This window comes from Rousettus aegyptiacus, unplaced genomic scaffold (genome assembly GCF_014176215.1).
Source record: "Rousettus aegyptiacus isolate mRouAeg1 unplaced genomic scaffold, mRouAeg1.p scaffold_m13_p_1, whole genome shotgun sequence".
Classification (NCBI taxonomy): Eukaryota; Metazoa; Chordata; class Mammalia; order Chiroptera; family Pteropodidae; genus Rousettus; species Rousettus aegyptiacus.
The window spans coordinates 165,972,882-165,988,435 of NW_023416284.1; the positions used below are offsets into that span (position 1 = coordinate 165,972,882).

At 35.7% G+C, this 15,554-nt stretch overlaps 2 protein-coding genes across 12 annotated transcripts in view; one reads left to right on the plus strand and one right to left on the minus strand.

Moving 5' to 3' along the window:
- ECT2L (epithelial cell transforming 2 like) overlaps positions 1-11,136 on the plus strand; it is a 68,349-nt gene extending 57,213 nt beyond the window's left edge. For 4 of the 6 annotated variants that reach the window (XM_036222123.1, XM_036222124.1, XM_036222141.1 and 1 more), the window contains 4 exons: positions 512-577; positions 1,793-1,881; positions 7,849-8,021; positions 9,279-11,136. In XM_036222123.1, coding sequence (XP_036078016.1) covers positions 512-577; positions 1,793-1,881; positions 7,849-8,021; positions 9,279-9,406 — 456 coding nt within the window. In that variant the 3' untranslated portion in view covers positions 9,407-11,136. Of the gene's footprint in view, positions 1-511; positions 578-1,792; positions 1,882-2,052; positions 6,642-7,848; positions 8,022-9,278 lie in introns of those variants that run through there. The other 2 variants (XM_036222133.1, XM_036222128.1) reach the window with 2 other exon arrangements.
- Positions 11,137-11,267: 131 nt separating this feature from the next.
- REPS1 (RALBP1 associated Eps domain containing 1) overlaps positions 11,268-15,554 on the minus strand; it is a 71,695-nt gene continuing 67,408 nt past the window's right edge. For 3 of the 6 annotated variants that reach the window (XM_016132686.2, XM_016132689.2, XM_036222153.1), the window contains 3 exons: positions 15,120-15,268; positions 14,288-14,393; positions 11,268-11,541 (listed from right to left, as the gene is read on the minus strand). In XM_016132686.2, the coding sequence (XP_015988172.1) occupies positions 11,473-11,541; positions 14,288-14,393; positions 15,120-15,268 (324 nt within the window). In that variant the 3' untranslated portion in view covers positions 11,268-11,472. The remainder of the gene's footprint in view (positions 11,542-14,287; positions 14,394-15,119; positions 15,269-15,554) is intronic. The other 3 variants (XM_016132690.2, XM_016132687.2, XM_016132688.2) reach the window with 3 other exon arrangements.

The window sequence follows — 15,554 nt, forward strand, 5'->3', positions numbered from 1 at the left end:
CTATTCTAAGCCAAACCAGATGAGACATAATGTTTCCAGATAACTGTACAAGTACAATAAAACCTTTATTAATATGAAAATTTGGGGAATGGGATATTCGGATTGGGTTTTCTAGATAACTAAAAGAAAATAAGTAAAATCTTTTGTTTCTGAAAGTACTTCTTAATGTATTAGATTTACTGCCTAAGTACTATGATCAAAATTATTCTCTGAAAAAGCTTATTTAGCATCTTAGACTACAGTACTATCATTCTGAAAATATCATGGCGATGTGCATACTGCACATGTGTCCGGGCTTAATGTAAACTGATAACATTTGCTCAGAGATTCTTTTTGAATACTCTTATCACTTGTCTCTTTGTTTTAAAACATTGGGTACATGAAACTGAGATTCTTATTATAGTTTTTGAAAACACCAAGCCCTATTTCAAGTGCCATAACATATTTAAATCTATTTTTCTGTATAAAAATTTCACAATTTTATTTTGCCTCAAATCACTTTGTTTTCTAGATGAAGCAAAACATCAGGATGAGAGATCAGCTGTCAGATCTACAGAGAACCATCTGGGGGTGCCCTGTATGTATTCTGATGTACTTGCTACATGTCATGCTCATGAATAAAATCTCAAATTATTGGCAAAAGGAGACGTAGATTTCAAATCAACTAACATCTGTTGAATGCCTGCTGTGTGGCTGGTGCTGACAAGCTCTCACATTTTACATCCTTCTTATCTGCAAGGATGCTGCTATATAAGAAGAGGCACAAGTGGGCTTGACCCTATGCCATAACGGTTCTGTAGTCTTAGCTCCTTGTTTGGTACTAACCGATCATGACCCCCTTTAAAGAAAGAGGTCGTGTCTTCTATTGTTTCATATCTCCCTGTGCATGGTACCTGGTATAGAATTTTGCACAGAGGATACCTGAAAAAACCTTTAGATGTTCCCTGTTGGCTATCTGTTACCTACAGAACATAATCTAGTTTCATCCTACCTTCTCTCCTACTGCACTGCAAACCACACAGATCTACTCACAGTTCTCCAGTAATGTTAGCCTCTCCTCACATATTTGTGTTTTGCCCAACCATCCTCTTCCTTATCGTTTCCCCCAGCATGTCCAGCTGTGAACTACCCCTTCCATGGTATTCTGCAGCACCCCAAATATCTGTCACATTTTACTGAAATCCTTTATTCACAAGACTGGGAATTCTATCAGGTATAAGCTGAGATTTATTTGTCTTCTAGTGTTTGGCATATAACAGGAATGCGATATGTAAATTACATTGAATTAAAGTATCAACTGATTGAAGATGTTATTTTTATGTGATTAAACTGGGGGAGCAAGGGAAAGGGGAGTTGATTGGATTACAAAAAGTTCAAAATCTTGAAATTTAGTCTCTGGATTCCTATTCACTTGAAGTGATCATCTCCATGGCTACATTAGTACAGGGCCTAACTTCTTAATTTGTAACAATTCATTCACTTCTTTTTCTTAAGAGATTGCTTCTTACTCACCCCACCTCCACTTTATTTTTGATACTAGGAAGCTTTAATAAATAAAACAATTTTAGTAGTTTAAAAAGTAGATGACACCCTAAAATATAATTTTCATTGTCAATTCTGTGGTCTTTCCAAAGAAAACCTATTTTATAAATAATAAAAACATTTGCTTTTTCAAAATTGAACTGAGTTCTAATCAACACATACATTCTGGGTTACAAAATGGTTCTAAATGGTTTATATTTTCTAAATATTTGTATGTTTCCATTTTTTATTTTTATTTTTTATTTCATAGACTCTGTCAGAAGTAAACAGATATCTGATTAGGGTCCAAGATGTAGCCCAACTTCACTGCTGTGATGAGGAAATAAGTTTCTCTTTAAGGTAAACATTTAATTATGCTATGGATGTGACTATGTCTCACTCATCTTGTACCCACAATCCAGTACAATGTCTGACATATTGTAAGTTTGCAATAAATCCGTGTATTGAACTGAAAAATTATACACCCCACTTTCCAAGATAAGATGCTTTATCACCTTTCTTCCATTCCAGGCAGCTATTGGGTAGAATGGGAAAAACTAAAATGTCTCTACCAGAGCCACAAACTCCACAGAAGCAGAAATTCTAAAGGTTGGTCACTTTCCACCTGAGAGGAGATCCAAGTGTTGTGGGATATCACACCAATGATCTGCTCTTCTATAAGAGAAGACTAATTTATTATTCTCAGATAGTTATCGAGGTCAATATTTAAAAGGTCTCATCATAAGACCATCATTATATTGAGGTCTCACTATCTAGTTTGTACAGTGCTCACAGCAGTGTAAGAACAAAAGATGGTGGGAGTGCCAAGTTCCATAAACGAGTTCCATCTTCTATAGAACAAGGATGGGCAAATGTTTTCCGTAAAGGATCAGACAGTAAATATTCTAGGTCTTGCTAAACAAATGATCGCTGTGGCAACTACCTAACTTTGCAAATGCAGCACAAAAGCAGCTATATAACTAATACAATACATAACAAATAATACAATCTTTATAAACAATACAATGAATAAATGAATATGTATAGCTGTGTTCCAATAGAACTTTATTTACAAAAACTAGTAGTGGAGCCAGTTTGCTGATCTCCGCTTTAGGAAATTGTTTGCCGCTTTAGGAAATTGTTTGCCGGACTATTCTCATTATTAATGCAAAGATGATGATTCAACAAATAGCAATCAAATAGAGCAAAACTAATTCTAATTTGTCCAACTCCAATATAAGAAATAAAAATTGGTTTGTCTGTTATTTCAATAAATATTTCAATGACACAGGGCAGGGTGTGGGGTAGTTGAAAGAAGTCAGGTCTCTCACCTCTACTCCCACCTAGAGTTAATTTTAGATAAAAACCAAATGACACAATTGTGTCACTTTTCTCATTGTCACAGTGTTTTGTTTTGTTTTGGTTAGTAGCCATAGAAAAAGCGCTACAATGATGGAAGGAAACTAGCTACCAAACCACCAATTCTAAACACACCATCACAGTAGGACATATGCTAGATTGCTACAATTTTTGATTAGATTTTACCTTCAGTTTTTTTTTTTTTAATGGGAATTTATCCTTCGTGGATTCATTCTTCAACACTTTCTTTCTTTATGTAAATCCGAGTTTCCGACCTATATAATTTTCTTCTCATTGGAGAACTTCTAACATTTCTTGCTAGGTAAGCCTACTGAAAATGAATTCCTTCAATTTCTGTTTGTGTGAGAAAGTCTATTTCTCCTTCACTTTTGAAAGATAATTTTGCTGGCTACAGAATTCCAGGTTGGCAGGCTTTTTCTTTCAATACTTATTTCACTCCACTTTTGCTTGCATTGTTTCTGAAGAGAAGTCCAGTATAATTTTTATTCTTGTTCTACAGGTGAAGCCTTTTTTTAAATCTCTGGGTTAAGATTTTATCTTTGTATTTGATTTTCTGCAGTTTAAATGTGATATGCTTTCCCAGTTTTGCCTCTTTCACCTCCTTAATCTATCACCAATGGATGTCATGTAACTCTCCTTACGCTCTCTCCTTTGATTCTAAATACATATAAAGAACTGAAAAACTGCCGTTTTCCAGAGCATTTTTTCCATGCTTTGAGATCTTGTTTCCAGCTATGTCCTCAAAATTTGGCTGAAACAAATTCTTATGATTCTTCTATGGGTTTGGATGTTCTTTGTTCAACACTTCACCTGATATTCCTATTAGACATATGTGACACCTTTTGTAATTGACTCACATTTGAGTGTTCTGTTCTTTTTTCTTTTTCTTTTCAGTTTGTCAAGTTTTATTGACTATCTTCAGGCTTGCTGATTCTCTCCTTGGCTATGTACAATCTGATGATGACCCCTCTCAAAGGCATTATTCATGTTTTGGTGTTTCTGATTTCTAGGATTTCTCTTTATTCTTTCTATCTCTGCATTTATATTACTCAGCTATTCTTGCAGACTGTCCACTTTTTCCATTAGAGTCTTTAACTTATTTATGATACTTATTTTAAATTTCTGGTGAGATAACTACAAAATCTCCACCATATCCGTGTCTGGCTTTGAGACTTGCCCTGTCTTATCAGACTGTTATCCTGATTCTTAGCATGCCTTTTAGTTTTTTGTTAAAAGTCAGACATGATGTATTGGGTAAAAGGAACTGAGGTAAGTGTGTCTTTAGTGTAGGGTTTTATGTTTGCTTGGCTAGACGTTAGCCTGTATGATACTGTTCGTCGTAGCTGTGGCATCGGAGGCTTCAGTTTTCTCTGGTGTCCTGGTTTTTGTCTCCCCTGTTGTCACTGGGTTTTCTAAAGATCCCTTAAATAGGGTCTGAGCCTTGGAATTCTTCTCAGCTGTAATCCTTTGTCACTATAAAGTATCTTGCTGATGTGGTAGTAAGACATGAGGGGAGAGGTAAGAGTTCTACAGTCCTATGATCTGGTCTCAGTTTTTTGGTGACCCTGTGTCCCTGGCCTAAGACCCTCTCAAACGCTTCTCATTTTTTGTTTTTCACCTCTAAGGCAAGACAGGAGGGCTAGAGCCAGCTGGAGTGTGGTATTTCCCTTCATGTTGTCTAAGTTCTGGTAAATAGTTTCCTTTGAGGGAAGGCTGTTTTTAGGAATAGAACTCCCTGGACATATTTCAGAATGGTTACTTTTCCCCTCCCCATGGGAAAGAATGAGGATTTTTCTTAGATCTTCACAGAAAGAACCTGATGGGCTTCCTGGAAGTAAAACTCATGCAAGTAAGAAGGGGATCCCTCTAAGGCTAAGCCTCCAGAGCTAATTGCTTAACTAGTTCACAGTCTCTAGCAATTAATCAATTACCCTTTAAATATTCTTACCTGATGCTGACTCCTGTGCTTCAGTAGGCTGTGATTCTCTGTCCACCTGTCTCTCCAGCTTTTAGGGTAGTGGTCTATCTTGTGACCTTGATTTTCTGCTGGATCTGAGGACTTAGAAGACCTTTACTTACTTGTGGCCCAAATTTTTGATTTTTGCAGCTTGAGCTCTGAAGCTGCTTGCAGACCATAACTTTGTTTTGCAGAGCCAGCAGACTCCCTTCCCCCACGCTGATTGCACTATTTGATAAATTGTACTCCTTGCATCATTGTTAAATAATACTCCCTGTACTATAACTGTGTGATCCCAAACAGCCTTTTTGTTCTACAGGCCTGGGCTGACACTAGGACTTGATAAATGTTTAATCATATATTACCCATTGTTCTCACTTCACAACTCCACTTGCTTGATCAGAGTCAGCCAACCATTGAAAGCCTAGTGGCCCCAACAATCAGAAAACAAGTGATGTGGGTTTATGATCTTATTTCCCCTAGCAATCCACCGCTTTGATCATCAGCTCCTTACAACTTTTGCCTTTATAAACCCTAATCTATCCCCTCCATTTCGGAATGTATTCTCAGTTCATACCAAGGACAACATTACCTGGTTTTCAAATCATTACCTGAATAAACAAACTCTAAATTTCTTCAAAAAGGTATCTCCAGATTTTTGTTTACAGATCTAAGTAGAGTTATTGTTTCTGAGTTTTTTAGCTTTTTTTTTATTGTGAGGATGGAAATGATGACTTACTTCCGAGCTCTTTACATTTCCAACCAGGAACTAGAATTCACAATTACTAGGATTTACACATCTGTCTTTTAACAACACAGAATACATTTGAGAATTTGAGGGTAATGGGAGAATATTAATTATTTACACTCTAATTATGAGGTGTTTATATATAAATAGGTACTATATCAGTGATTTACCAAGAATAAATATAAACAAGTTTACATTAGTATTTGAAATTAAGTAAATGCAAAACCGGTTTATATTCCAAAAGGTATCACCATATGTGGCCTGCAACCTTGATTTCTGTCATTTTAGAAAATCACACAAAACCCAAGAAATGCCATTCTCATGATTTTCATCAGGGATTTCTACTTAGAGGAAACTCTGCTTATATTTATACATACAATACTGACTTGCATGAGTATAAGGCTTTACAGTTTACCACATTTTAACTTCTCTCATTTGATATAATGTTTAGAATCACTTGTTGAGGACGGGAGGACTGCAGCCATGTTACAGATGGGGAATCTCTACTTAAGTTGCCCAAGGTCACAGAACAAGTGCTGGTCTAGAATTACTCAAAACCAGGTCTCAGTGCTCTAACTACTGATTAGTAGACCAGCAGGTGTGACTAAGCTTGCTGAGTTTTAGTATGCTTTTTTCCCTTCCAATGGGGGTCCCCGAAGGTACAAAAGTAGAGCCCTCTAGCGTTGGTGAACAGAGCCTTGAATCACCAAATGGAGCCATCCACTTCTCAGACCCAGAGTCCTCTTGAGGAAAAAACCCTACCACAATGCCACAAATGCATAGTTAACTTTCCTTTTAGCTTTATCCAAAGGGACCTACACTCGTTTACCACAGCAACTATGCTTTGGAAAATGGGAGAAACCCTGACTTCTCAGCGATGCTGGACTCCAGCTCTGAATTGACTCTTATTCTGGGAAACCCAAAAGCCACTATGATCTACCAGTCAGAGTGTGGGTGATAGGGGCCAGCGTTTTGGCTCAGGTTAGCTCATAGAACCAATGGTCTACTGTTGTGTTCATGCCAAAAGTTAGGTTCTGAAAGTTCTTTTTAAAGTTTTATGTATTTATAGAAGTTCGGTACTTGGTCTCTCAGACCGTCTGATGCAATAGGTAAACAACTAAAAACTCTTCTAGAATGGTGTTAAGAATTTAAACTATAGACTTGTTCCATTTTGCTGAATAGTATGGACTGATGTCATTTTAGCATTTATTAATAAAACTGTGTGGATCTAAACTGACAATTTAAAAATTAAAAATGGTGAAGATAAAAAATAAGAGGATTCCTCTGAACAAGCCAGTAAATTGACCCCCTGCCTTAGGTAACTAAGGGTTGCTTGATGCTTCGAAGGGAAAATAATTTTTTTTGGTTATCCTCCATCAAAATATAGAGCTTGCTTCACTTAGCCACTACTGGTGGGGTGGGGCGCCTCCAAATTCCTCCATAACACTCAACTTCATGCTCTTGTTTACTCACACAACATAAACCCATACTAGAGTGCAGTGAAACCACCAAACACCCTGACCTCGCTCTGACAACAGAACAACGAAGATGATAATAGATGGAGGCTGAGGACACCACATTTTGCCTACTGATATAAATACGCCTACATTTGATCATGGTAGCAACTTCGGTGAGAATGAAGAGCTACTTAATTCTAATCTTTCGCACTGAAGAGGTATATGAAGTCACACGCCAATTTCCACCCAATCGAAATGAGACATTTCTATTTCCTATGTAAGTTAAATGCATTTCTATTCCCTGCTTTCTACTTAAGATACCTAGTGCCACACTGGTTCTCATGCTTTTCTCCACCTCAACTCGTTACCCTTTAAAGATGAAACCGAAACCCTTTTTCCCAAGATTGCTCAAATACATTAAACACAAAATACTAAACTTGGCAAAATTAAAAAAATGCATCTTTAGCATGATTCATGTCAAAAAGGAGGGAAAGTTGATGTTAATTTTCTTCACACTGAAGGAATACTGGCCAATGGGCAAGCTCAAATCACTACCAGGAACTGAGGCCCACCCCACCCACAGTATTGGTCTGAGAGACAGGTATGGGACTACTCAAACCAGGAGGAAAAGTCTACCCAAAACTCCAATAAGCTATTCAAAAGGGCTGTAGTGGAACAAAAGTCTTGACTATTGGCTTAACATAAAGACAGTAAATTGTGTAACAAAGCTCACGTACATGCATATGTAACCCTTCTAAAACTGCCCTTTCTCCATTTTAACACAGGTTCTATGAACATACCCGCGATCTCAGTCTTTTCCTCTTCAACGATGCACTGCTTGTTTCTAGTCGGGGCACCTCTCATACTCCATTTGAAAGGACTTCAAAATCAACCTACCAGTTCATTGCATCAGTGCCCCTTCATAGGTTACTCGTAGAAGATATTCCAGATTCCAAATGTATGTTTTATTTTCCTTCCAAGAATTAAATACCTCTTGAAAGCTATATTATGCAAAGCTCATCAACTATTAAAATAGAAAAGTAAGAAAAGGACTGGAATTATAATTTGCAGTTTTCAAATAATTTCCCAAATATTTTTAAAATTTCATTAAATTTTCATCTACCTGCAATAGCAAAAGAAAGGAATGCTGGCATTGTCAAACATGCACCCTGGACCGTAACAAAAGTTTTCAAAGTTCACAAAGGGAGGCATGACTCCACATCATCATAAGGGATTCTTTGAAGCAGTTTGACAGGAAGAGCTGGAGTCCTTAAACACTACTCTATACTCTCTGTTGATGTGATGATTTAAGATTTTCATCTATTTCCATTCTACCATGGTTAAGTATTACAGATTTGACTATATCTTTTCTTCCTTAGGTTTATATTTGAGAGTAAAGGATGTTTAGTAATAATCATTTCATTCATAACTTCAATAGAAATGTTACAAAGAAATTCCTACTTAAACCTAAATGTACTGTGCTTAGTTTTAGTCATTCTTACACTCTACTTTCTAAGGATCTATATATCTTTCCTATATTTGTTAGGCTAGACAACTTAAATATAGCACTCTCATTCCAATATTTTTTCACTGCATATAAAGGCAGGATTTAAAGCTAAAGCTGGAACCAAGATCTCAGAGAATGTATTAATCTAAAAAGGACTGCTTATAATTAGCTTCAGCTCCATTTTAAATCTGGGGCTGAGAAAAAATGAACACGAAATATGTGGGAATAAATATTTCCACCTAGAAGACAAACTCAAATAAAATGGGTGTTACTTATAACCACTGGGTATGTTTAAAAAGTGCCTCCTTTCATCTCCCCCTAATCAGCTATGCCCTGTTAAAACATCATTATGTAACCTGACAGTGGGCATTCAGCTAAATAGATGGCTTAATTCTATAACTGGCCCTCATACCAAGGTTGTCTAGGTCTAGCTCTCAGCATCTGTTCTACAACTCTCAGTAAATACCTTTACTGATTCCAGTTCCTTCTGGAGTGACTAAGACAAAGAATTAAAGAATTGAATTAGTCAGTAATTTTGGGGAGTTACAGTCTAAACTGGAATTGTATCTGAATTCCTTAAAAAAAATTTTGTATCTGAATTCATTTTCCAAAAAAATTTTAAAGATGATTTGGTTGATTATTGAATTTTAAAATATTTTCTTTTATTGCCTGCAAAGATTAATTAGTGTACCTCAAATATTTTTTCAGATGTCAAGAATGCATTTATTCTTCAAGGTCCAAACCGTGAATGGATTTGCGCTACAGAAGTTGAGGATGATAAATTCCTTTGGTTGTCAGTACTCCAAAGTGCAATCAGAAGTGCTATAGAGAAGTGAGGCTGAACCACCTGTTAGTAGTTACTTTTCATGGACGGTATTTATATAGTTACTTGAAAGACAAAACCTATGATATAACAAGGATATTATATATTTAAAGTTTCAAGATCTAATAAAAAGATCAGAATGAAAAGTGTTTCTTAAATGATTGATCTGAAAACATTTTAATTTGTTGATTTTCCAATTATCTTTAACATTTTCATGAAATATTGATTTAAAAATGTATAAACATAAATGGCAATTTACTCAAAAACTTGTCACATATATCCTTAATATAAATGTACTCTTCTAGAGAGCATTAAAAATATAGCACTATCAAGTACTAAAAAGTTTTCTGTAATTTTTAAGTGTTCTTTGATTATAAAATTAAATTCTTAGACCATCCAAATCAGAAACCTCAAATATTTGTGACATTGTTAAAATTAGAAAGCTATCAGAAAACCCCTGAAACTTCCAAAAAACAAAAATGAACGGAAGTATAGCAAAACTTGCCTGTAATGGAATTTAGATGCATAAAAATGAAGAAATTAAGACAAATTGTTTCAAAACAGAGAAACAGCAAAACAGGTGGAGTAATTTTCTGAACATTTAAAGCCTTCTTTTAATTATTTAACAAACTGAAGCTATAACCTGTTAGCCACTTGGAAACTTTAGCTGATATATGTAGTAATAATATTTGATTTAGTTAATGGTAGATAAAAATTATATTTATCTTGGAAGCTCTCTGTTGTCAGTTTCCTTTTTCTCCGTATTCTCCTTTAAGGTAGTAAAATCTATTAGTACAGTCTAGGATTGTGAGCATTTTAAACATTTTCTCTTTTCAACAACAAAACTATAAATTTCTTCTAATTCTTAAAAATTTAAATTCTTGTTAAAATCTGTACAAAACTTAAAATATTAGGCCGTTTTATTAATGTAAAATCACTCTTTTGATTCTGTATGATATATCCATGCAGTTTTACGTTTATGGTCCTATAGACAAAATGAAATATTAAAGGGAACATCTGCTGTTAGTCAGCAATGAATGAAAATTTACAAATGTGACCAAAATGGTATAAAACAAATCCTAAGACTGTATCATCCTGACTAGGACACACATCACTCTCTGTTAATAGGGAAAACCTGTCTATGTGGGAAAGAATGAGTGACAAGATAGTTGAAGGTAAACTAAAAATTGTTAAGGAATTTCCATTTATTTTGTGAATAATTAATGTCCTCGGAAGTTTAAAACATATTACTTGAAAAATGATCTCTGTAGAGACTGACGAGTGTAAGCTTTTCGCTGAGAGTTAAGTGCATACATCATGCGAGTAGTAGTGATGTTTGCAGCAAGTGGATAGTGCTGATGCTGTTGTTTGAAAACTTTCCCTTCACGTTTAGGGTACAATTAAGAAAGGTCCGTCTTCAGAGCTATTTCATAAGTTTGCTGCTGATTTAAAATCTCACACATAAAAATTTTAGGTCACTGGTGAAACTGATCAAATTTTCATAAAGAAAATACAGAATGTGACCCCCACGTTGACATGGAAAAGTCTGAAAAAGTACCACATGACGCCAGAAGAATGATTACTGCAGAGCTTATGGGTAAAGTACGCTCATCCAATACAGCTCTTTCAAATTAAAAATTAAATAGGAAACTCATTTTAAAGATTTACACAAAGCAAATATAAGTGCTTTATGTGAAGCATTTAACCTAAAAGACAAATTGTGTTTACTTAATTTTGTCTCCTTTTACAAATTATTCCTGAGTCTGTAAAGCAAGTCGTGTGAAGTTTTGATCATGTAAGTCTAATGGACCAATGTTTTGTATTCTTGATGCTATGAAACCACATGGGTGGGTTATGCCAACAAACACAATATACCCTCCAGAAAAAGTCATCCTGACCCATTTATTGTTGAAATTAAAAAATAAAAGATACTTAAATACAATGGTGAACATATAGGGCAAAACAGAATCATAAAATTTAATGTTGAATTAAGCAGTGAGCTGAATGTGTGGGTCTCCAAATTGGCTTGAACCCAAAACTGCTTAAAAATGGGTATGTTCACAGTTAACGGCAATTGGCTTATAGGTGAGAGAATGGTCGAAGTTGTTCCAGTTGAACTTCCAGGGAAATTCTCTCCTCAAGAACATCCTGAAAAAGATGCAAACCCAAGTTAAGTTTCAATGAATACAAAAATGATGGCACATCTAACAGCTTTGCATCAAGAAAATAACTTAGCTTTGTTAAGAAAACAAAGGGACAGCTGTTCAGATTTTAAAAGATACTTTACTTTAGAAATGTAGTTTATGTGTATGTAATATTAAAATATTTAATAACTCAAATGTTTTTATATTAGCATAATAAAAAGTTTTCTGTTTAACTATTAGAAAAGCCAATATCTGCAAATGATGGATATTAATGCATGAATCCTGCACGAAGCATACTCCCTGCAGTAACTGTAGATGAGCCAGTTAACATAGATTCTTTCCCTGGTGATCACATCTGGTCACAGTAACTCCTGAACCTCATTTTTAGTTTCAGTTTCACAAAAAAATTTATTTTGCAATCAGAATTTCTAATCACTGTTGACTGTAAGCAGTCTTTTCAGATAGTCAGAAAATTCTAATTTACCTTTTCTTTTTGTCAGTCATGCTTTAACCACAACTACCTCTTTCTATCGGTTACCATACTTTTTATTTTTTGTTCTCTGTGATCAGAAAAATGATTTTTAAAACAGCTCCTATATCCATGTTTCTATGGTTTTCTTTAGTTCTTTAGAAAAACACACATTAATAAAATTTTCATCTTCAGTATGGTACTAAACAGCTTTTCTTTAGTTTTATATTCTTCCTTTCTCAATGGACTAAATTTATAATTATGGAATAGCTACAAAGTATCTTCTTTGATCAGAGTTATACAAGAATATCATCCATTCAACAAACATTTATCAAATGCCTAATGTAATAGTGTGATTTATAAGAAACATATTTGGTCATTCAGATGACCAAACTATATTTCTCATACATATCTGGTCTTCCTCCACAGCTCCGGCTTCCTAAACCCTAGGAATTTCCCAAGGGAGGGGAGCCTTTTGTTATGTTAATGAAGTGACTTTTGGAAAGCACCCAAGAATTGGGGACTGGTTGCCAAGAGAACCAACCAAGCAATCAGAGCATTGGAACTTTCAGTCCCACTCCTTTCCTCAGGGAGGGGGGAGGGGCTGGAGGCTGAATCAATAGCCAATGGCCAATGATGTGATCACTCATGCCTACATAATGAGTGATACCCTGGAAAGGGCATGGAAGCTCTGCACCCACTTCCCACATACCTTGTCCTCTACATCTGTTCCATCTGACTATTCCTGAGTTATAACCTTTTATAAACCAGTGATGTAGTAACACATTTCTCTGACTTCTGTGAGTTTTTCTAGAAAACTACTCACACCTAACAAGGGGACTGTAGGAACCTGATTTACAGCAGTTGGTCAGCAGTACAGGTAACAACTTGGATTTATGGATGGTATTCTTAGCTGGAGGGTATCACTGGAATTTCCAATCTATAGCTGGTTGGCCAGAAGCACAGGTAAGAGCCTGGGCTTGTGGATGGCATCTGAAGTGTGTGTGAGAGGCACTCTTGTAGACTGAATTCTTAACCTGTGGAATCTAATGCTATCTCTGGATAGTCTGAGAATTGTTTGTTGGTGTGTGGGGACCACCTCCCAACATTGGAATTGGGTCTGGGAACCCTAGAGACCTAACATGTACTAGGTTTGGGGGGCAGACACACAAATTTAAAAGTTTCTAGGACAATTCCAATTTACCACCAATGTCCTGGTCTAAGTATTAACACATCCTCCCCTCTTTTCTCCTCAAAAGTATCTTGGTTTGGACAATAAGTTACCTGGTCACCCTAAACAGAAATAATTATGATTTGAGGTCAGTTTAGTAGGAGAGAGAGCTGATGTGCCACAGATAATTCCAGGACAGTGTGATAAATGCTGGATTGAGGGCTATGAACAAAATGTTATGAGAATGACCTAACTCTGCATTCATTTTACATTTCCACAGGCTCTCTTACTCCTAATCTTTGTGGTTTAAAACGTTGCACTCAAAGTGGGGCCAAAAGTCCAGCAGCATCTCCAACACCTCGGAGCTTATTAGAAATGCAAACTCTCAGGTTCCACTCCATACCTAATGCGAATCAGAATTTGCATTTAATACAACCCCAGATTACCTGAATACACATTATGTCTTAAAAACCAGTGGCCACTGGTTTTTAAGACATAAATGTTTAATAACATTGAACTAGAAATGATTCTGGCTGTTAATTTTTATTTTATTCAAGAAATTATGGCTAGAGAAAAATAAATCCATTCCTCTCAAGTACAGAGGATAGAGGAGTACACACTGGCAATAAGTACTTCCATTTAAGGCTTCTCTCTTTCACATGCAAGAAGATCTAATTTCCCCCCATCCCTTTTCTTCTTTAGAACTGTTTAAGTCTCTTTAATAGAATCTGAGTTATCTTGATAAAAGGATAAGTCGACAATACTCAAATCATATTAGAATTCAACAGAGTCTAGATAGCCACATGTACGTGATCTTGGAGGTACCAATGTTTCTTCTCTTGGGTTTCATTATGAAGGCTAAGGAACATTGTAGGATTAGTGATGCCCTTTATATATGTAGGGTAAGACAATCATATCAGAATTGGGTACAAAAAAATTCCTGTTAATATGAAAAGACTCAAAGGTATATTAAACAATTTAGATACACATGTCTCTTGCTATATGGAGTTTCATACTAGCATAAGAATTGTTGGATCACCACAAAGTCCCTGTTCAACTCTGAGGTGCTAAGTCCATGGGAACTTCCCAAATATGCAGAAATTACATTACCTTTAATTGTTGCTGCAATTCACTATTCAATCTGGCCAAAACTGTGTTGGTTTCCTTATTGCGTCTAATTGATGCCTGAATAGCTTTCTTATCTTTCCCAACAGACCTGAGAAGATAAAGAGGGCAAAAAATTTTCTTCATTTCTTTAAATTCTCTCCATTCTTCCCTGATCCATCTTTAAACTACAAGGCAGAAGAAGCATCTTTTGCCTTATTAGCATAGCTTAACCTCACTTGTTCAATTTAAGCTTCAGAAGCTTAACTGTTTTAATTATTACTATTCTATAGAACCACCTGAGTTTAAAGTGGTCTGGAACAGGTTATCAGCAAACTTTTCTTCTAAATAGCCAGGTAGTAAATACTTTAATTTTTGAAGGCCATATGGTTTCTGCTGCATATTCTTATTTTTTGTTTCTTTTCTCCTTCTCTTCTCACTCTTTTTTACAAAAATGTAAAAGCCATAGCTCAAGGGATTTACAAAAACGGGCCATGGGCTGAATTTGGCCCATGAGTCCAAGTTTCCCAATTCCTGGTCCAGAACAATGATAGTTAAAATATCAGTGTTGCTCTACACTAATTTCTTAAGTCTGCTCCCGAGTTTGCAATATCGTATTAAAATGGAACTGGAATTGAACTTAATAATAAGAAAGGAAAAAAACCTTGAGAAGAATATTCTAGCAAATCATAAATGAGAAAACTCTTAAAGAGTAACAGTAAAGAACCTCTACTGAATTAAAGAACTAGTCTAACGATAATTTCTTTCCAGTTTATATTTTTTATTGCTGTGCTCTTTATTGCTAGTAATTAAACGTGTTTAGGAATAATTTGATTACCTAGGAATAGAAGGCTGTGATGCAAGAAGAGCAGCTAAGACACCTGTCTTTTGTGTATGTTCATCGACTTCTGGCCTTAATTCATCTTCTGATTTTAATCTTCTTCGAACAGGTTTAGGTGGTGGAGCAAGAGGTGTCGTACCTTTGCTCTAGAAGACAAGAATTCCATTAATAATGAGTATTTCCTGAAGACATTCATGGTTGCTTAGCATTTTGCCAATATCATTTGCTTTCGTCAAGGCACTTATTCTCCAAAAATTAAAAGTTATTTGTCCTACTTTAAAGCAATTTCTAATTTGTATTAATAGCTAACTTAAATTACAACAGGAAAGGATGCTCCTAGTTGACATCACGATCATGAATGTACCTCACTAGACAATTTTTTAGCAAGGATAAAATAAACGTCAGCTCCTTGTGGCCTCAATCTGACTCAAG